This window comes from Oxyura jamaicensis, chromosome 15 (assembly GCF_011077185.1).
Source record: "Oxyura jamaicensis isolate SHBP4307 breed ruddy duck chromosome 15, BPBGC_Ojam_1.0, whole genome shotgun sequence".
NCBI classification, from domain to species: Eukaryota; Metazoa; Chordata; class Aves; order Anseriformes; family Anatidae; genus Oxyura; species Oxyura jamaicensis.
Genome location: NC_048907.1, coordinates 14,847,344 through 14,870,509, shown reverse-complemented (window position 1 = coordinate 14,870,509; position 23,166 = coordinate 14,847,344). Strand labels below are relative to the sequence as shown.

Genomic DNA, 23,166 nt, shown 5'->3' with positions numbered 1-23,166 from the left:
CTTTGAGGGTTTTGTGCTGATGGTGTTCAAGGCCTTTGAGCATTTTCACTGGTGGGCTGGGAATTTGTTTGTGGAGGGATGGATTTCATGGTGGGGAGCTGAAGTTGCTGCATTTGAATTAGGCTACAGAACTCAGCACGTGGGTGAAATCTATTTATTTATTTTTGCAGTGCTTCTCAACATCTGAATCAACAGCAGTGAGTGATCTCAAAGTTCTTGAAAGGGGATGTTGAAAAAGTGTGAAAGCTAATTGCTTCCAGCATGACTACCCACCAGCAAAAGGCGTAAATACAGCTGTCTCAAAGAATGCCAGGACTCAACAAAATCTAAGGATTTCAGCTAAACAGTTTTCCAGGACTGTGCATATGGGGAGGAAGGGGGGAGGGGAGGGAGAAGGGGGGAGGCAGCAGGAGGGTAAGATGATGAAATCCTGAAAAGATTCAGAAAAGAGACGAATAGAAGAATGATAATTTTGTAAATTTTGCTTTGCATTAACCCTGTGTGCTAGGACTTGTGATATTTTCTATAGTGTAGCATGATTTGCAGTGCATGCAGGAACCTGCTTTCTTCCAGAAATCCTTTTATCTGAGTCTTTGTTCTTTAGGACAGCTAGTATTTTTGCTTAGGTAACATTTTTAACTGTAGCAAGGAAAATGAAAAAGCAAAACCATCCCCAAACTGGGAGATAATTTCAGTGGGTAATAGGGGAATCAGTGTAACATTGTGCATGTCCATCCCGGCATTGTTTTTGTTACTGTTCTGTTCAGGTCATGCCTGGCTCAGACTCCCTGGTTTGAAAAATATGCACCGTCCTCTGTGTGGTACTCGTGGCGGAGCTCTCCCCATGGCACCACAGTCTGCTCTACCTCACACTGCTGAACAGCTCAGCCCCGTTCCATCTGCAGGTTGTTACAGCCTTTACTGCTGAGGAAATTCCTTGAAACGAAGTCCCGGGGGGTGTTTTATGGTATAAACAGGGGAGTGGGGAACACCGCTTCTCCCCTTTCCATTTCTAATTATTCCTTTTCAGAGCCTAAATGAATTAACCTCACTTATTACTCATTTACTCATGAGTAATGAGACTCATTCATTCATGGTGTGACCTTAGCTCTGAGCAATATCCCAGCAGCCCCCCAGTGCATGCCATTAGCTGTCACTGTGTTTGAATTCATCGCGAGTTGGGAAATCATTGTCTTGCAAGTGTGACAAAGTAATGATTACTCTTGGAGAAGGTGACCTAGAGACGTTTTGTGGTGACCATTGTGTTAACCTTACTTGGCATGACATTAGAAAGTAATTGTGTAATGATTCTAAAAGGGAGAGATATGTTAAACCCGCCCCTCTGCTTTTTGTTGTTTGGAGTGATCTTGGGTCTTTTAGGGAAATTTGGATTCATTTCTAGGATAAAAATAGGCTTTAATGGAGTGGTGTACATTATAATTACTTGTTACTCTCTCTTGCTTGTAGTTTTGTTGTGAAAATCAGGACTGTAAGCTGATCTTAATGAACAAAGGGAGGAGGCACACAGTGCTATTGTAGATGGCTCTTTTCTGTTCTTACACTGAATGCAGACCCTGCTCCACCCTCTGTTTGCTCAGCTGGATGAATTCATGTTGTTTATTAATTAAAACATGGGAAACTGATGTTCATATGCCAGTTCCACATTTTTACTGTCTGTTCAGAGGGTATCAATACTGAGAGGAAAGGCTTCACTCTTTTTTTCACATAATTAACAGACTATAAAATAAAACAATCTTATGCACACTGGGCCTCTGAGGCAAGTGGGGGGAGAGGAGGTCCTGTTTGCATTAATGCTAATGGACCACACTCATCCCTGCCTTGACTTCTCTGAGGATGTTGTCATGGCTGTTTATTTCTTAGCAGAAGCGTGAATAAGCCACGGGATACCCTGCACATTATCTCTCCATTTGAGAGCACATTAGGTTCAAAGATAGCTAGGTCTAATTCATTAGCTGCTTAACCTTGTTTAAATCTGAACGTAATGTAGGAAGAATAACATAATTCTTGCTCATGTTCCTGTTTTGATTCGTTCTTTATTTTGTGCAGGTGGTATTGTAATAGCTTCTACAGTAGATTCACAAGTTCTGGGCACTCTTGGAACACTTCAGAACAAACCCCTGTCTTTTAATTTTCCATTGTCCTTGCTACCTGCTTGGCATTCTGTTACTTACTCGTTTACAATCTCTGCCCATTAAGTAGAGGATTAAGTTCAAGGTGTTGCATTAGGCTTTTAAAATCCTCAGGAGAAGAGCACCATTTGTCACTGTTTTTGTGCATCCTCCAGCGAATTAGGTCTGTTAGTGCCACAGTGAAGCCTGTCTCCCCATCCCTGTCATTCATAAATGCAGCGTGTGGAGAGTTTGCATCTTTAGGTCCCCTCTGGTTGATTTTTTCTCCCCAAGGAGATCCAGCTGTCAGCCTCAGCTGTAATTCTGAAATCAAAACAGCAACTGGGTTGCTAGTAACTTTTTCCTAGGTCTGATTGCATATTTCTTTACTGGTGCATTCGCTGTATACAAATGAGTCTGATCAATTACTGCTAATGCCAGACAACTAAAAACTTAAGCTTATTAAAATGCCAAGGAAACTTCTTGTTGGAGATGTAGTTTTAGTTGTCTTCTCTCTTAGGAAAATGGGGAACCTGTGTATGCATTTGTAAATGTAACATCCAAGAGCCTTACATAACTGCATGAGCTCAACAGCTGTCACATAGACTCACTCTTCCTGGAACCCACAATAAATTTGGAAGAGTGTACAGAGAAATTAAGCTGTTTCATGTCTTCCAAGCTGTAGTTGGCTGGAGAAGAACAAGACTGAAAGAAGCATCTTCAGCTATGCTGAGCTGGTAACCAATAACCGAGGGTAGGGATAGTGGGGGAGCTATGTGAGAGATTGGCCTTTTTCTTCTGCTTAATTACCTGCAGGAAACACATTTCTTTGGCTATTATGTGGCGGCATTATAGGCAGGCTGAGTCAGTCCCATTGCATTGCAGTGGATTTCCAGCAAGTAATTTTAGGGTCAGTCACTGGCTCCACCATCAATTCTCTGGGTGACCCAGCCCATTCATTCTGTTTAATTTGGGTGAACTGAAATGTTTGCTGCACAGATGTTAATGTGCAGCTTGGCTGAAGTCTTGGGTTATTCAGCTGCAGCACGGGCAATGGTAAAAATAAGCATCTCCTGAAGTTGTATTCTCATTCATTTAAAAGTCTTCTGAGAGTTTCTGATGGGAGATGTTCTTTGTATGGAAGCTATGCATTGCAAAGAAGTTCTTACATCACTGAATTTTTTAGTCACTGGTTGTTTAAAAATCCATCATTGCTTTATGGTGTATTTTGGCTGCTTGCACAGCAGTGTGAAAATACACTATGTGATTATGGTATCACATGGTATGTAAATATGTAAGGATTTCTGAATAGTTTCAAGAAAAAAATCTAAGCACCATTTGGGCTGTGGTATTTATTATCTGGTTAGGATTCAGCATAAATCTTTCATCAAAAAATCATTTGTTATTTTATACAAAAATAGGTCCCTCTGTAGTTGCATCCAACATCAGCTAAACCCTGGCCCGTTTCTTATTGGATGTGTTTGTTATATTCCCCAGCAAGATGCTTTCTCCTGGCAAAGAAGCTTTATTTTAAGAAATACACAGCACAGCAATAAAGAGGTTCTAAATAGTAGTCAGAAAAAATATTCGGTGCAATCAAAGTGCTTTTTTAAATCCCAGAAGCTTACATGCTGTTTCAAAAGGGGAGAGTCATGACAAAGGAACAAATGGAGTCCCAATGCCCAGTGTAGTTACCAATGGACAGCACCAATTACATCCATACTGAATTTGGTTCTAAAAGTTCCATTTTGTTAAAGACTAGCTAAAATAGTATCTAAGGACTCCTTTACCAGAAGAATTTCTGTACGCTGTCACAAGGGTAGAAGCAAATAAAAATAATTGAAGCAATTGTCTCAGTTGTCCCTAGGGTTGTCATGATGATGTTGGTAAAATCAAATAAAGTGGAAGTTATTGCAAGTTGTTAGTGAGCAGCACAGTTGTGAATTGGCAGTGGAAGAAGCTGAAGAGCTTAAAAGGTTTGCTCATTATCTAGATTTATTGTTTTCAGTTGTGGGAAGATGTTGGCTAAGCAAAAATAACATGAATAATACCTGGTCTTGTTGTGTGTTTCAAAGAATTTTTTTTCTTCTTTTTATGTATTTTCCTAGATTATTAAAAATTGCTGTGTCAATACATGCATTCTTAACAGATTTAACAGCTTGGGTTTATCCTATTTAGCCACGTACATAGCCCATGCATCTGTGAAGAATGTGAGTTCCTACGGCAGTGAAAGAAAACCAAGATTAGGCACCAAGACATGTTTTGAAAAAGCATGTGGTTGGGGACCAGTAAACTAGACAACAGATCAAGTTCTCTGCTAGAAAACATAGCACATTCTTAACCGTGAATTTGAAATGCATCACAGGAAGAAACCAAACAAATTTCTTCCATCCCTGCAAATGTATTGGCAACCTGCCATCCATCCAGTCTTTGTTCAGTGTTTGGGATTTCTGCCTTGCACTTCTGTTCTGGGATGTGGAGCTGAGGAAGAAGGAAGAGTGACCAGGGCTTTTTTCTAGCATTTGTCCCTGCCTTGTACTCCCAACTGTGTGGGTTCCCCAGCAGAACAAACGCCTCTGGGGGCCATGCAGTGAGTGGTAGAGACCACTGTCACCTGAACATTTCCCTGCTGATGCAGAAGGTTGCAGAAATTCTCAGGACACACGTGGAGTTTTCCCTGGTTTCCAGGGATGTTCATCTGTGCTGCAACGCCAGATAGGGATGCCTCTACCTGTTAGTACCAGGCTCCAGCCAGGCTCACCTCCAGCACTGCTCAGGAGGAGGCTCTTCGTCAGCAAACTGGCCCTGGGGGGTAGCGTGAGTAGGCTGCTTGTATCCGGCTCTGTGTCCTTACAGCATAATGAAAACAGAATGTGCTGGGAGATAAGGGCTTAGGTTGGTAGGTCTTAACACCCATTATTATCACCAAGTCAAACTTCATATGGAACACTAGATGTAGTGTAATTCAGTAAGTTGTTCTCAAGTAAGATGTGTACTTAAGGATGCTGTAGCTGGTAGAAAATATCCCGGATTTAAAGGCATTATCTGCTGCCAGTTCCTGTTAACTGATGCCCACATTCAGGAAAGTAGCACTCAGCAAAGTACACGGGTTGCCATTATGCAAATCTTCGCAATTCGGAGAGTGGATGCGGCTCTGTTAGCAGGTATTAAGTCTCATTTCCTTCATCTCAGACTGCTGGGATCTTAATTTCCTTCGGGGGAAGAAGGTCAGGATCTTTAATCTGGATCTTTTCCCCAAGAGGTCCTGGACGTCTGCTGCTTCGTTTGACTTCAGCAGGAAATTAGGGTCTTGAGCATTTCCAATCAGTTGTTGAAAAGCCTCCTGTTGGAACTGTTTGCTCTTCAGTAAACCATGCTTATGAAATTAATCCTCTTGAGATCAAAGGAGTGAGACCTGTATTACTGAAATATTTTATAAACTAATGTACCTTGCTTATATCATCCTGTTCTCATTGAATTTGGTGGCAGTTTGTCATAGAGAGTAAGAATTGACCATTATTAACCTTGAGAAGATTCACAAGCAATGTGATACCAGACATTTTATCTCCAATTACCTAGTGTCTGCTTCATTTTTTAGGAGTTTTGTTTACACTGCTGTGTGCCTCATAAACAGTTTGCCATTTACTGAAAATGTTATTTTATGAATGAGTGAAACTCATGATTTCCTGTAATAGCCAACTGCACTAGCAGAAGTTTCTGACTTTTTATCAACTAAATTGTTGATAAGGCTGCAGCGGGAGCCCTCAAACCCTCCACGTGCTGGGGCACACCCAGCTGATTGCACTGCAAGTGGCCTCTGCTGTCCTCCTTCATTCATGGCTTTCTGCATATTTTGTTCTCTCTAAAATGATGTAGGGCAGGCTCTTCAGTTTGGTTAGCAGTGTAAATCTTTCTTAATAGCTAATAATAGGCTTTTGTTTATTTAAGATAACTACTAACCATTTAGACTGTCACTGCCATCATAACAGTGTATATCATTCCAGTACTTAATTCAATAATTCCATGTTTTGCTTCAACAAAAAATAGGAATAAATTTAATTAGTTAATATTTCAATGCTGGGTGACTTTTTAGTACTTAGTAAAACCTCTAACATTAGAACTACTGTGGACACTCACATTGATCTGTAATTTTATAAGATGAACCCATGCAGTATTGATTCTTAATAAGGTAATAAATGTAGAGAAACAAAATCCGACACTGTTTTTTTTTTTTTTTTTTTTTTTTTTTTTTTAATATTCAGATTCAAAAAACATATGTAGTTTTCTTACTATTTGCATGTACTGGCAGATTCAGGAAACTAATTAATCAGAATAGATTTAGCAAGGTAACACAGTAGTTAGCTCTCCAACAATGTGAATCTTGTTGGCTTTAACTGAAAGAGGCTATGCCTCTGGGTGGAGTGCGTGCTCTTGTGCTCTTTTATGGTTTTAATGCACGTCCAGAAGAAATGCTTCAGGTTCAACCTGGCGAGCTGGGCAAGGCTGTTGGGCTCTGCTCACGTACAGCTGCCTGCCTGCATATCTCTTGTAGGACAGGGTCCAGTTCTGGGGCTTAACAATGTTTCCCTGTCCTGATTAACTCGTTTCCATTCTGGTTGGAGCTACAGTTGGGCTTTACTTTGGCATGGCTTTGCCATTCTGTTTATTCTGTGCTAAAATGCTATGTTCCAGGTCAGGTTGACAACTGTGCCCTATTCTGCTGTATACAGAATGATGATTGTATATGTTATAAGGATTGAAAAGGCTGATGGGGACCTGGTTTGTACCCATCAAGCATATCTGAGTCTTGACAACGAGAAATTCTGCAAAAATCTCAGGTTCAGCAGAGGCAGTGTTGTGAAACTACACAAACAGGATTATAAATTGCAATAGGACGAAGAAGGTCTGCTTGCTAGAGCTTGTGAGAGGAAATAAATCCAAGCCCATGGTTTCTTTTTTTCCTCTCACCAGAAAGAAAAATGTCTAATGAATGTCTCATGTGTGAAACACTGGGCTGGATTCATCAAAGGGAGTTAGTAATTACCAAATTGAGAGAATCATGAAGCGCTTTTCTAAATTTGAAAGGCTCATCAAGAATAGATCAGGAGCAGGCAAAATTAATAGTTATGAACTCATTTCCATAGAAATGGACTTATTAGCAAGCATGCCAGCTGCCTAAAATTATAAGGTCTTTTCCTTGTACTTGCAGGAAATAATCTTTTTTTATAAAAGTAATTTTGACTTTTTATTTTTTATTGCTCCTCTAAACTCTAGCTAGGGCTTGGCAAAATCTTTCTAAACTGGGCAAAGACTTCACTGGACAATAGAAATATTTAACTAAAAAGAGAAGAAAGATGTGAAAAGGAGAAGTGATTTACAGTCCTTAGATTCCATCAGGCTCTTCCCAATAGGGCAAACTTATTTAAGAGAAAAATGGAGTAAGTCTCAAGAAAAAGCTGAAAAATCTTTATAGGATAAAGTTGGTTTAGTGGGATTTAATGGCTGATAACAGCATGAGTTACAGTCGTCATCTTCTCTGTGAGTGGATTTTCCCACTTGTAGTATGTTGTCTTCACCAGGCACTTACAGATGACAGGGACCACAAAGACCAACGTTGGTCAGAAGCCACAAATCAGAGCAAGGAAAAGCTGAAGATTTGGCATGGCAGGGTGGAGTACCTCCTTTTAAAAAGGTCTGCAGTGCAACGCTGCATATCAAGGAGAAAAAATTAGATACAGGTATTGTGATGTGGAGTTACCAGCTAATGGAGCTCACATAAGTAAATGCTAACCCCTAAGGTCTTGATTATGATTTAATTCATCTCTGTTTTTACTTTGGCAACCTCCATCAATTTCAGTGGAAAAGGCAGTGGTCTCTCACAGGGTATTACAGAGGATGGTTAATAAATTGCAAGAATCACAAATCTGGTACCAATCTGCCTGCTAGGAAAGAAGCCTCTGCAGGAGATGCACTACCCGGTTGAAAGGCTCTAGTCTGAGCCAGAAAGACATTAATTTTTCATGTTTCATCATGGGGTCGTTATAGCTGTATTCAGTGAAGAGACTGAACAAAGAGGGTGGATTAGTCCATGGGGTTCTCTGTGACCCAGATACCGTAACACTTGGCATTGCTTGAAAGCCCAAGCTTTGTCCTGAAGAGGAAAAATGGAGACCATAGTTTTGAGAAAATCCATTGACCTGCTGTTTTGAAGGTAACTGGAAACCTGCTGGTGAATAAAGGAGTCCAGAAAGTTGAGCACTTGTTTGCTAAAAACTGTTCACTCAGTGGAGAAATTCTGTAAGGGAACGCTACTTAGATACTATAAATGCAGCGCTTTCAGCACACCTCCAAATGAAAAGTGGATCCTTATTTAATACGTGTTAGTATCGCATGCTACGTGGTTTGCTTCTGAGACAAAGCAGAAAGCATTTGGCAAGCCCTGTTGTTCTTCCAGAGATGAGAATTCTCCTTGGAACCAGGAGCACCACCTGCTCCAGGAGGTCACCTTTGCTTTAATTTGTACGTTACCATTAGTTAGACCTCAGGAAGGTTTCTGTATCAGAGTTGCTGCTCTTTTCTAGATGCTTAGCAGCTCACTTCCAGTCCAGGAGTGCATAACCATGTCTGTCTTTAAATGAAACTTTTCTCTTGTATAGCAATACAGTGAAGGTTCCTTGCTGTGCTAAGGATGCAGTGAAGGTCTTTGCATGTTTGTAGGCACAAGAGTCATGCTTCTTCCAAGCAATTACTTCTGTTTGCTTATATAGGCAACACACACACACTTTTCTTTGGGAGATCTGAGTCCTGGACTTTCTTAAAAGTATAAAACCACTATTACTGTTATTTTTGAGATGTATAAAAGGAAAAACAGGAAAGGCATATTTGAAATCATGATGGACTGAGCTGAAAGTAGAGCCAGTCACTGGGACACATGGAATTAATTTATCAGTGCAGACTTATATGACACACTGTTTAAGTGATGAATCCAAAGCAAAACCTTCCATCAGTGGTTTTGTTCAGAATTTGAAATTAGTGCATTTGAAACTTTGTGAGTGGCAACTATTGGACTGAACAGATTGAACCTAAACTGCAGATCCAAACATACCTCGACAGGCCCAATATCCACATCCACAGTTAGCGTAAAGATCATTTCAAAATTTCATTTCTGCATTGTGAGCAAATTCATTTTATGTAATTTAGATAAAACAAACTGCCAGAAGTGATAAGTGGAAGACTGTGAAGTTGAGTGCTTAATCGTGATGCCCACAGTGGTTACGCTTTTTAACAGAAAAAGGCTTAATTACATCCCTTGTACTATGTAGTAACATTCCTCTTAAAGGGCTTTTGCTGGTTATCTGGTTGGCCACCGTAAAGATGCCTTTACAGCTTCTGGTTTTGCCTGAAGGTGGATATTATCTTCTGTTAGCATGGAAAATATTTATCCTCCAGGCATTGAAGCATATGTTTGTGTTGTTTGTTGTCAGAAAGAAAACTTGAAAATCAATAATTCCTGTTCAGGTTTTTTTCCTTTACAATGTGCCTTCAAAAACATATGGCAAAAACAGTCTCTGCCTCTGTGCAATTGGGAAAAGAGTGTTTAAGTGTCTGTTTTTTGTAGCAGCAGACTAAAACTTTCTTTGAGCACAACTCTTGGAGTCGCTGTTTGAGGACACAAAAATAAATATCCCATGGGAGAGGACAGAGGGTGAAAGTACAGAGAGCGGGTGGTGCTCAGTGCCTGCAGGCACAGGACACATCCCTCAGCTCTCTCTTGTTCCTAGTAAGAGCACATTCAATATGTTACAGAGTGGCTAGCATGCTGCAAGTTCAAATTTTATCCTATTTTATGAACTTGTACCCTGAAACTTCAGAAATACTGATCAAATTGGTTGTTTCTTCGATGTAATATGATTAAACGGTTGGGTCAGCAGTCAGGTTAGCTGCCTTTCCAACCTGCCTCTGTGCTTTGCAAGCTGCATCAGAGATCTCTGCACTGCAGGTGTCTGGCTGTGGGATCGGGGCAGGAATTTGTATGTTGCTTTGTAAAATACCTCATTTTTTGTGGAAGTAAGGCACTGGATGAACAAATTTCTATTTTATAAATAGGTCCCTGCTGTGGATGTGTTGATTGCTGATGGTTAAGCCTTCGTGTCTGTTTTTTTTACCTGTAACTCGAAGATAAGAATATCTTTCTAACCTGAGGATTAATTATTAATATTTACATAGTGTTGGACCAGAGGAGAGAGCTAAGTGTTGTTGTTAACAAAAGGAGAATTGATTTTTAAATAGAGCTCTGAATGCTGTGCATTTACATCAATTTCTTTACCTTTAAACTTCTATTCCCAGATGAGAAATCCGTAATGATCACCATACAATTACAAGTCTGCATCACTGATGCAAAGAATACTTTCATTAATTGAAAATAAGGACATTCTACCCCATATTTATCATCATGTATAATTTCTGCAAATCCATTTTTTTGCAGAGATAAAAACAAGTTTGCATTTGAAAGACTTGTTTTTCCCCAGAAAAGCTCATTTCTGATACAGCATGAGGAATGGTCAAGTATTCTGTTGTTTTGGAGCATTAGTATTTGTAGCAACAACATTATAATAGTGTTATATTGAATAATTTAGCAACATCTGTGCAATGCAGTTTCCAGGGTTTGGGTTTTATTCTGTAGGTTCATCATGATTACAGAGAATGAACTCTTGAGTTTAATGGGAGAGATGTCTCCATGTCAGGAAAATTAAAGATGTAAAAGATGTACTGTCACCTTATCTTTTATGTATATTGCCCAGTGTGTAGTTTGATTTAGGTTTCTGTCAGTATCTTGAAGTCTGAATGTTGAATTCAATGGTAAACCTTCTGTTGAATAGGAAAGAGAAGTAAAAATACATTTTGTTATTAACATCCTACTGATGTTTCTTTTATGGGCATTCTTTTTTTTTTCCAGAGCAAACATCTCCTCCTATGAGATCCTGCAGATGGACTTTGAGATTGACAATGCTAGCAGCCTGGCAGGGGCCCAGCAAATTACCTGGCAGGTGGAATACCCTCGAGATGACTCCCTGAGTGAACTGGTGGTCTCTGAGATCTTTGTCAGCCAAACTGTGTTTGCTGGAATTGTTCCTCTTGCGATGGTAAGAACCTGCTGCTGCTTCTTTTTGCTAAATGTTTCAGTTGATTCCCATTAGTATTCAAGGGAATGTGAACTATTTTATTATGTGCTACTTCCTATGCACCTGCTGCAAATGATTTAAATGCAAAAAATACATTTCAATAATATTTTATTTACCTGATATGCCATAATGGCTCCTAGGAAACCATTTGAGCCTTTTGTGTAAATCCTTTACCGTTTGTGGATTATTGGCCTGGTACATGGTAATAGCTCCTTTGGAACCATTGTCTTCTGGTGTATTAATGTGACCGCCATGTATGTGCTCTAAGGGTAAATGGTGCAATTAGCTGGGACATTTTCAATGAAATAAATTATCATGCATGTGTGGGGAAACTTTATTGCTAAACCAAACAACTAGACCATTTTCTGCTTTGCTGTTCCCCAAAGAACCACACAAACCAGTGAGCTGCAAAGTGTCAATTTAATAAAAGGTCCACTCAGACACATAGAGAAAGGACAAAATATTTTCTGAAGACTTATTTCCCAGGTAGGGTTTAAGGTGTACAAGTGAAGAAGACTCACAGCTGATGGTTTATTTTTATTTTTTTATTTTTTAAAAAAAGCAATTATCTACTTCTAATCTCAAATGCAGCTTTTCTTGGCCTATGCACATTTGGGCCTGATGGACCTTTTGGTAAGTATTGGAGCTTTGAACTGACACAATTCCAGTGATTTCAGTGGGAATATTCTGGTGTAAAACTAGAGTGACAGTGATATTTATGTAAAATGGATCTAGGCACCTTTAAAGGGATAATTGTTTTTCTCCAGTCTCTTTCTCCTTTTTTTATTTATTTAAACAAAGTGGAAAAAAAATGAAAAACTGAGAGCCTGGCTCTTACACCAGTTCCCTGAGAAACACCCTGGCAATTTGTTAACTTCCTCATGAAGATTTGTCCTTCCTTCTCAGTCTGTCTGTGTTGGTTCTATTACACTAATTAACCAAGAAATACTGCCTCTACACTAATTAACCAAGAAATACTGCCAAGAAATACTCCTCTGCATGGCCACTAGCTTTCCATAGTAGGGTAAAAGCAAGGAAAGATACTTCTAAAGGCCCTAAATAAGTCTTATTTCCAGTTCCTACTGCCAAAGGCTGCACTTATTGGCAGCTCAATGATAGAGGAGAAATTATATGCGGAAAAGTCAATAGAGAATTTTCTTCTAGTGCTTTTTTGAAGCATGTAAGCAGTCAGCATGGCTAGAGGAGATGAAACAAAACTCAGATTGTATGGATGGAATCTTATCAAGTAGCAATGATGAATCAGATATGTCGGAAAGGGAAATAGACCCGAGTAACGATGCAACCTCGATGCGAGTATAATTGTCCTCCTTTATTGCAGGTTCTCACAGAGTATATATAGGCAACTAACTACAGCATGCACCGGTAACAACTTATAATTGGTCTAGCTTCTCCATGCACTTGTCTCTAGCTTGTTTCCTCATTATCTCTAATACAAGGACGTGGGAAACAGCGCAAAGCCACCTGCAAATTCCTTTCCCACACAGATATAATAAAAACAATGTGGTGCGTGAACTGACTTCCAAATAGCAGTGCTGTGTCCAAATGGATAGCATGGATTTTCTGCCATGCAGAGCACCACGGGTGTAAAAAAAATAAAATAAAATGCAAGTCCAACCCAAAAGCTCATTGTGAATGTTGGATCAGAGCTTTGCTTCCGTCTGCCAAGGTTTTGCCAGGGTTTCACTTCATCTCTTTGCAGGTATGGCAGCTCTTGGCTGCTTAAGCTGTCTCTAAATGTCCTTGGATGAAATCTGAGGCTGGACCTGAACTAGAGCTAATCTAATCTCAGACACTTTGTCATTATAAACTAATTGTGGAGTAGAGCAAAAAGCTTCTTGTGTGATTTTATGACCTTACTCCTTAAATGGGGTCTCATGTGGGCTATTATTTTGTCGCTGCGTGTGAACATCGTTGACTTGCTTGATCCTAGGTTGACAGAAGAACTGATGACAACAGTGGCAGGAACAACAGCTTGTATTTGCATTTCTTCCCCTTGTACTTGCCAGTTTGCAGTGCTGCTTCATTTAATTGTCACTAACTGGTGCAGGTTCTGGCACTGTGTTGCCCAGTCAGGAGCAGAAATTATTGCTCTGTGCATCGTGCTGTGCTGTTCAGAGAGACACGTGTTCCTGAAGCCCAGAATTCCTGACCAAACTAAACACATTTTAACATTAATTCCTCTTCAAGATTTGCCTGACTCATTAGCAAGGCAGCCTCCTTCTGAGTGCATGTGGTATCTAGCGGAGAGTTTTGTCATCTCCTGGGTCTTGGTCTTCCAGAAGAGTACCACACAAGGGTCCAGAAACTTATGAGTTTCCATGCCTTTGCTGTTGTATTAAGCATAAATTACTTGCACGGAGAATCATTTACGTGTTCACATGGGTGAAAATTTGTAGCTCCTTGGAGAATTTAAGGTTTGAGCACAGTTGGTTCTTAATTTGCAGGAGTGAATGTTCAGCTGAGATTACCAAAACCTCGTACTTATTAAGGGGAACAACATCCACGGTTGCATGAAGAAATACCGTTCAGTGTCATAAAGCTGGAGAGGAAGAGATTTTCTTCCACTAAGTGGACTGAGATGGATGTATTCATAGTTTACATGCTTACTGAAGGAGGAATGAGCTGTGAAACCCTGCAGAACATCAATGAACTTTCTTAAGAGATCTACAATAGGACCCGGGGGAAAGGCATGGAGCTGGGACAGGCGAGGGTCAGGCTGGGTGTTAGGGAAAGGTTCTGCACCCAGAGGGTGGCTGGACACTGGGACAGGCTCCCCAGGAGTTGGATTCAATGATCCTTGTGGGTCCCTTCCAACTTGAGATATTCTATGATTCTGTGATCCTAAGATGAAGTTTAATGTATGCATCTCTGTAGGCTGCTTTGGGTGTTTTAATATGAAGAGATCCCATCCATAGGGTCTAGAGTATCTGTGTTTTGTTGCTGCAGTTGATCATGAGTTCATCTTTGTTTTCCATGCTGTTTTCTTAAACAAGCAGTATAAAACAAAGACTTTTTCTGTCATTGCATTGTGGTGACTCGAGACAGCAGTGCAGCAGTAGGGCTATTCTCCTCATAAGCAGCTTTTTTTTTTTTTTTTTTTTTTTTTTTTTTTTTTTTTAGCATGATGAACAGAGCTGATTTCTTGCTTTACTGGGTTACTGGGTTTATGAAGCTCTTAACATCAAATCTGATGTTTGTAACATTTACATTTGGTAGCAAGCTTGAGAGGCATTTTTGTTGCTTTTTTTTCTTTCCCTTTTTTTTTTTTTTTATTTGGGGTTTGAGTGAAGATACAGCTGATTTTTGCACATTGTGTAGCAAAAAATAGCTCCTTATTAGCAGACAGTCTTGCTACAATGATTTGATATTGCAGCTTATTTCTGGCTAATCCTTTGGTATTAAATCAGAAGTGCATTAATAAGCACTGTTCTGAGATGCACAAAAGAAAGCAGGGCCAGGGAGAGTCTACAGGTGAAATGCTGTCTGGGCTTGCACCCCTCAGCTGTGCTTTGTGTCTCCTCTGCGAGGAGGTGTCGGGGACAGCAGTGTGACAAACGGCAATGCCTGTATGCTGGTTCTGGAAAGGACCTTTTTAAGGCTTTGTAAGGACATTCGGAAGTAACTGGAAACTTGTTAATGTGTGAGAAAAGTAGAAAAACTTACTGTAGCAAAGCCAACTGTTCTATGCTTCATTCTATATGGTAACCATAAAAATGCTAGGGGAATTTTTTTCATCTTTCTTCGGAAGAAGAGGACTAAAATGTAATCTTGGACTGTTAGGAATTGCCCCAGACTATCCATTTTCATTTGGAATAAATCTCAGTGTTACTTATTGCCAAATTCAATGCATTCAAAATACATAAATAAATAAATAGTTTGCACTAATGAGAGAGAAGGAAACAAAATTTCATACTCAAAGAGTCCTCTTTCTGCATAATTGGGCAGTTCTCCCCAGATCCTTGAGCTCCTTCTAATTGAAACATCTAGTTTAAACAATTGCACAGGGCCAGACAGTTGGGATTTCCAAGGGAACTACATCCAGATGGAAGCAGCATAGTCCAGTGGTTCAGGATTTGCTTTCTGAAAGTTATCTTTCCCCTTCTGGGTGGGCAACGTAGACGCTGCATGCAGTAGGAGGGCGCGCAGAGAAAACAAAATAGGAATGTGGCTAACACAGCAGTGAAAAGAGAAAATACCAAGATGGATGATCAAAAAGTGTGTGCAACATCCACCTGTCTCAGGAGATGGTTTGGATGACATCTGTGATAACCTGACTGCTGCAGTAAGGACTGGCTTTCTTTGTGGAGTTTTTCTTAAGTCTCTGCCTGTAAATCAGATGCCTGCTGAGAGGCTTCAATCCTATAGCCCTTATTACAGAAGGACGTAGTGGGAACGCTCTAGCTAAGCTACACCATCATTTCCATTGCTCCCAGCTGCTGAGATGGGTGAGGGAGAGGAGGAAGCAAACTAATCTGCCTGCATTCAGCCAAAGCCTTATGGGGAAAAAGCATTTGGTTTTATGGGGATTGGTTGGAGATGTGAAAAGACATATGAGGGTAAATGGCCCCTCCAAAACAAGAGAGTTTTTCTGTGTCCAAACATGGACTTATTACCTGCTAGCAGGTGACTGGAGCACTGATTCAAAATCAATTCAGAGTGCAAAGCACTTACTGTATCCCTGGCACTGTTTCCAGCCTTACTTACGATCTGATCCCAGATGGTATTGCTATGTGCATTTTAAACCATTTTAGAAACACATGGTTTATTTTGTCTAGGATTCAATGTTCATTGACTTATGCTGGGATGATCAGAGAGGGTTCTGGGCCTCACTTACCTATCCTACCTAGTGTTTGTTTTATGAAGTAACTGATCACTTGTGTCCTTGAAGTGCTTACACTAATAGCCTATCTTTTTTTCCTGGATGGTTTTGTTCCTGTAAAGAAAGCTAGATTGGAAAATTCCCCCCTTCTGAGCAAGAAAATAATTTTGATAGGATTTCTTAATTGCACATATGCATAATTCTGCTCTTGCATTGCTGTAGAAGTATAAAATATGTGTATTGAGACAAGATGTCCTAAGATACCTAGATATAGATATGTAAGGAAGTACATGATTGTTTCTCTTACTTTTTTCAGACTGCTTTAGCAGTGGTCAGTGAAATTCTAAGATTTTGGACAAGAGACCGAGAAAACTCTTAGCTCCAAACTGTAGCAACCTCTGAAATCATGCAGAGTGTTAAGTTAGTCCCAGAAGCTGTGTGGTGAGGTTCTTGCTAGGAGGAAATGTGGATTTGAAAATGAATGAAAACAGTCTGTCTGCATTCCTCTATAAATGCAACTTCACAGATCATTCTAAATTCATTTTCTGTGAACTGTCTCACATAAAATGCATGATTCTCCATTGTCCTGTAACTGCTAGAGCATTTTGTGCTAGTAAAAGGGATTAGATAGGCCTTTATACATAGGGAAAATAAATTTTATTTCCTAAAACTCTATGCAAATTATCAAATTATTTTTTCCTTAAGTACAGTATTATTATTCAGTATTTATGTAGCACTTTATATTTTCAGAACATGTTACAGGCATTAGTTAATCAGACCTGAATACGCTGAGCTTGATAAGAATGGAAAATTACATGGAAATTAAGTCATACTTGCTCAGTTTTACCACTTTCTGAATGATTTGAGACTCACTTTTTGTACCCCAAAGGTACTTTTTAAAACACTTAGGAAAAAAATCTCCCAATAATACTGCTTAATATCTCTGAAAACTGTTTCAGTTAGAAAAGAGGTAGGATTTATACCGTCAAGAACTAACGACAGCACAGATGATTGGCTTTGAAGACTGTAAATGCTGTTTTATCACCTAAAGCTGTGTATAACTATTTAAGCTGATTTAATTCAGGTAAAAATGCATGGATAGGAGGATTACTCCCTTAATTTGAGGCTTACTAAGAAGCTGGAATATTTGACTTTTGGAGTTTTCTCTGGAGGAGAGCAGAAGGAAGATACAGTTTTGTCTTAATTTTTTATTTTATTTTTTATTTTTTACCATAAGTTTGTAAGAGGAAAAAGCTGCTAAGAAATGTTACCTGAAGGAAATGAAAGAGGATGAACACTGTCCTGAGGTGGCTGCTTTGGAGGCAGCACGCAGGCGTCTGGCGTGATCACTGTTGTCCTGCCCTGCCCTGCTGCACAATACCAACATGTCCCTAAAAACCTTTGAGGATCTGCGCCCGGCTGCTCAGTTTAATGCTCAGTGATGCACTGTCAGATGAAAATGTCAGCTGCTTTGCTCCTGTGAGGCGTATTTTCTTTTCTTTTTGACAATAAATGTCTCTGATAATTGATTCTTCCAACATCTGCTGTGCAGATTAACATGTGGAACTAAAGTCCCCCGAAGTAGAAAGGTTACCCATTTTCATCATTTTGAGCAGAACAGCATATCAAAGGGAGAACACGGAACAAAACCACATTGGAAGGTCTTTTTGGTTCCACTATTTTGTTATGTTAGTAGATACCAGAATCAGACTTTTGATATTACACTTATTAAATATAAACTCTGCAGGTGATTTTTTTAAAACAAATTTTATGGCATTGAAGTCAGATGTGAGTTGTGAATTGGTTGATGTGTAATGCATCAGAAGATGTGTTTTAGGCATCTGCCAGATATGTCAGAGCTTTAAAGTGGGATCTAAACTAGATGCCTTGATTCATTTTAATATAATAGCCTTGTGAAGTGTATGCCCTGCTAATTATAGAAATTGATAGCACAGATAAATCCTGTCTAAACAGACATGATCTGTAATTTCCATAGTTATAGAAAGTTGCGAGTAACAAGGTAGCCAGCAGAGCTTGACTCCTGGGGTAGAAGAAACAACACTTCACCATTTCTGAGCCTGTCATCCAGGTTTCTGTCACAAATAAATGCAGTTACATTAATCTGTTATCTAATGGTTGTGGGCAAATAAAAAAAGAAGACTCCAAGTCTTTTAGAGAGTTTCTAGGCAACCAGGAACTTAGTCAAAGTAAAGAATGATTTTTTTAAGAAGGTTCTAGCTGAGGCTGAAGGCTCGTGGAACAATAAATTTAATAATAGACGAGTCTTGAGTGTGCTCATCTTATCTAGGAAAATGATGGTGTGGTCTGTGACTGGCATCACTGGTGTTTTAGATATATGTGCTACAGATCCTTTCTTGTATAGTAATAGGATTGTAATTCCCAATCTGTCATTATTCTAAAGTGTTTCTCAAATGCAGCAATCAATATTTCACTGGTTCTCTCAACCCCTCAGCCTGAAACATTTCTGTATATGCTACAAGCGTTTAATCTATGTCTTCAGAAATCATGTTTCTTCCCCAAAAATGCAAGTTCTTGGTTGACTAATGGTTGACTAATGTTGTGAATCACTTAGAATCACAGATGGCTGTATATACACTAGCAAGGTTTCTTTTAAATGGGAGGCTGAATAACAGTGTCTCCAGTTGCTGCTAGCAAATGTGCTGACAAGAACACCCACAAAAAATGGTCCTCAAGGATGCCTATTTCTATAACTCAGGCTGAAAGGGAACTGCTGAGTGCAACACTTTGCTTATATGTTTTAGGAAAAGCAGGAGTGAAGGGTGAGGGTAGTTTTTTAATGTGCTAAAAGCTTTGGCTGCCATGTGGCCAGTGAGCCATAGGAGCGTAACTGCAGCTGAGGAGGATGCCATCAAATCCCCATTTGAAGAGGAGATGGCATGGCCTAGTGCTTTTAGTTATGGAGAGTCCATTGCTGTTGTGTTCTGATACCTCTTTCCCCAGTAAGGGCTGTATGCGTTTCCAGCTTCACGGTTCAACTGAAAATGTAAAATATTTTTGTGGGAAGGTTTTCCAAAAATGATTGACAAAATAACCCTCTGTAAACATATCTTTTGGTTTGCCCTGCATTACAGAAACGGGACTTGGATTTCTTGATTGTGCTGTGAATGTTGTCCCATGCCCAAGGAGGGTGAAAACCCTCCCTGTGAAAACCCTTGAGCAAGCTGAGGCTGTGGCACAAACTCGAGGCAGATCCACATACAGGGAGATGCTGCAGTGTTCTGCAGTGGTTGTCCAGGCTGAGTGGTGCTTGCCTGACCCTCTACTCGAACAAGCAAAGTTTGAAGTTCAGAAATCATGTGTTTTGTAGCTTCTCTCTCTGGGTCTGCTGAAATTAAGCCCTGTTGCTATATTCAGATTCTACCATGACTTTCATTTGTGACAACTCCTGTGCCCTTCTTCAGGGAAAAGATTCCTCCTGCACATTCATTTTGATTCAGTACAAGTTAAAAGATATCTGAAGTAATGTGAATTTGAGTGTCCATGTTCCAGCACAGAACACTGTTGAGTCCTGCTATCGGAAAGGGAATGTTTAAAAATAAAAAAAATCCTTTAGAGATTTTTATTTTTCCTACAGAAATCACTTTTGCTAATGGCAATATAACTTACATTCACATGCCAATCAAAGGAGCGCTGCCAAGCCAAGAAACCAGCTTACCTTCACCTTAAACGAAGCTAAGAAAATGTCAAACTTAGCAGCCTCTTTTCTTCCCTCTCTCTGGGGTCAGTTATAAAACCTCAGAATGATTGAACCTGGAGTGTCAAAAATATCAGGATGGGATCAGTCATTTCTAGCAAACCCAGATGATTTACATATTTTTTTGAAGGTTGGTTAAAATTATTTATGTGCAGAAAGTCCCATGTGTGTTTATGCATTGCACTTAATGCATATTTCTTACTCGAAATCGTTTTGACCTTTGGCCTTCCAGTTGCCTTTAAAATTATGCAGTGGGGCTCTGTTTTACTTTACATGCAAAATGAACCACAAGAATGTGATTTTGTAATTTACAAAATCCATTATTACAAGGGAAAAATATTTAAAAGTATATTCAAGAGAGTGTAGATCTTCACCCCGGCAATATCAGGGACTATCAAGGTTATTTTTTCTCCTAATAAAACCAGAATCTGAAAATCTTGGATCGCTGTTTTCAAAGTGTGTTTTAACATTGATTAATGGGAGCAGGACTGATGCCTTGAGCTTCCCTAAAACCTCACACTGGAAGGCTTTTAAACTGAAAGCTAATTAAATACTGTGGAGATTAAAAAAAAAAAATGTATTATTATATTTCTATATTTCCTGTGCCCATAGCAAGTGTTCTATATCTCTGTAGCAGGGATAGTATCTTCTGCAATTATTACCATCTTTAAATTAATTGTCATAGGGAATTCAATAGCTTTGTTTTGTAAGGCTATTCTGACAACTACAGAGTGAATTTTATGGAGAAAAATGAAATTCAAAAAGATTTCTTGAAATATGTCATCCAAAATACAAACCACTGAAGATATAATTAAGTTTGATCCACGGGAAGACTTTGAAATGTACTGAAAGAAATGTGGGGAGTGCATGCCATGAGGAATGCTCAAATGGGCTTTGCTCTGATCGAAAACAGCTGAGAAATTTCAACATCTTTTGTCAACAGACATTCAGGGAAGCTATTTTGGATTAATCAGAATTGTTTAACAGAGGAAGGATGTATTTCCTTGCAGTACTCAATTATTTGCTTAAACTTGATTAAATAATGTGCAAATATTTAATTTTGAAAAAGTTTTTTTTTTTTTTTTTTTTTTTTTTTTTTTTTTTTTCCCTAAGTGAAAATGGCCCATCCTGAATCTGGCAGAATAGGATAACTTTGATAATGTCAAACTTCTTTCTTGTTTTTCTTCCAAAAATGAAATTCCAGCCAAATCTCCTCAATTTCATGAAGTGTTTCAATTCTGGCTGAACTGTATATTCCAAAGAATCTCACGTTTTTCCCCTTTCATTCTCATTCTCATTCTAGGTCTTAGAATTGTTCAGTACCAACCATTATTCCTTTTTTTCCCCCTCTGCTCAGTTAAATGTACTCTACCATTTAATTCTGAGAGTAAAAATGAAAGAAAGAAACCAAAAAAGAATTTGATACTGGTGGGACAAAAATAATGGCATTTTTAATGTTTCTGTGAATGCAATGTGATACGACAAATTTTAAGAAGCTCTGTGAATACTATTAATATTTATGATGCACTCAAGAAAACAGCTATTGTGTGCCACATCCATCAAAGATAAGAATTGTATTCAACTGTGTTGGATGATAAACATTGAATGACAATAGCTAGAGGGATTTCATACTCATGTTTTATGCCTGCTTGTGTAAAAGCAGCATATTACTCCATTGTGAACCAATAATTTTCTTTCATAAAATTAGATACACTTGCTGATACTTTTTACAACCATAGTCCAAAACATTAATGAATATGCAGAGTGTACAGGTGCCAAGTGCTTCACAGATCTTGTTGCAAGCTACTCAAAATCAAGTCCTAAAAGTAGTGTTTTCCGCTAATTCCCCCCCTTGGAAATCACTCTGGAGCTTACCAAATTGCAGTAATTTGACCACATATTGCTAGCTGTTTGCAGTTTGGAAGCACATGACTACCCCGTGAAACAGGCTCTTCCAGCCCAGCAAGTTGGCTTTTTATATTCTCTTATAAAAAACATCCCCGTCTATCAGCCACCAGGTATGGGGCAGCATTGCTCATGCCATGGGAGTGCCCACTCTGACCAGCACCTGTCCTCAGAGGAATGTCCAGGTCTGGCTTTGCTTTTCTACCTTGTCCTCACTGTGAAATGCAGTTTTGGAACTAACTGACAGTCACCCAGGCAGGGAAGTACTGGGGAAGGATAACAGGGACACCTCTTACCTCTCTGCCCTGCAACACCGCCTGTCTCCTCCCAGTGCTGCGTGGCCATGGCTGTTGAGTGGCACGGCCTGATTCATCGCTCTGCACAGAGGCAGCACGCATTGCCACTTCTGTTTGCCTGGTAAGAGCACGGTGCTCTGGAGATGTTTCTTTCTGAAGATGGGACCATTGGTGCCTGAATTCTGCACTGCATACCTGTATCTTGGGAAAGGAACTGTAATTCAGACTTGATTGACAAATACCTGGAGCGGCTTCCATTAGGTGTTTCTAAATAAAGCTGTATTTGGAAGTTAACATGTTCTCCTTACGTGAAGGGTAGGAGGACATCCAGGTATTCTAGCAGCCAGAGTGATCTTAGGTCTCTTTGTTCCATCTGCAAAGTTACTATTCTTAGAAAACCCTCTCCAAAGATGCACAGGCACTAAATTATTGTGAGGAATAAGTGGTTCCAATAATAACTGTGCAGAGGAAAATGCTAAGAGGTGCTCTTCTGCTGAGCTGATACGACTGTGCTGCCTCCAGAGGGCTATTTGGTTGCCTCCGTTCCTTTAGGTTTCCTACTTCTATCTTGATGAAAAATTTGCTGATGGGAGCTCAGTGCAAGCTGACAAGGGGTCCCTTGACAGGTGATCAGGAGCAGTCGGATCTCCTGCAGGCCAGGGATAAAGGCACAGGGAGCTTCCTTACAAGTGATGGCAAGAGGGAAGACTCGAGCCAACCAGAAGTGATTTTTGTGAGCAGCACAGACCATTAACAGGACCCAGGACGGGAATCACAGCGTGCTGAAGGGAGACACAAAGCTTTTACTTTGGTTACCTAAAATGAGACTCTTGTTCCTTAACAATTACCCAATAATTTGGCTCATCTGTAATTTTTTCCAGAGTGCTCATTGTGCTTTTATTGCCAATTAACTTAGCATTCTAGTCTTGGTCTACAGCTGATTGGCCAGTAATTTGAACTAAAGCCCTCATCAAAAGGGAATCATTTGTAAAACAGAGAAGAAATCTCAGAGATGCTGAAATTACTGTTAATTGAATCAGCACATGAATATAATGGGCACATGTGAACAAAATTGTTT

The 23,166-nt window shown here is 39.6% G+C and overlaps 1 protein-coding gene across 3 annotated transcripts in view; it reads left to right on the top strand.

Annotated features, from left to right (window-relative positions):
* The window catches only part of LOC118174884 (transmembrane protein 132B-like), a 244,473-nt gene that overhangs the window by 148,170 nt on the left and 73,137 nt on the right, over nucleotides 1-23,166 (top strand). For all 3 annotated transcript variants that reach the window (XM_035340636.1, XM_035340635.1, XM_035340637.1), the window contains exon 4: nucleotides 11,086-11,272. In XM_035340636.1, coding sequence (XP_035196527.1) covers nucleotides 11,086-11,272 — 187 coding nt within the window. The remainder of the gene's footprint in view (nucleotides 1-11,085; nucleotides 11,273-23,166) is intronic.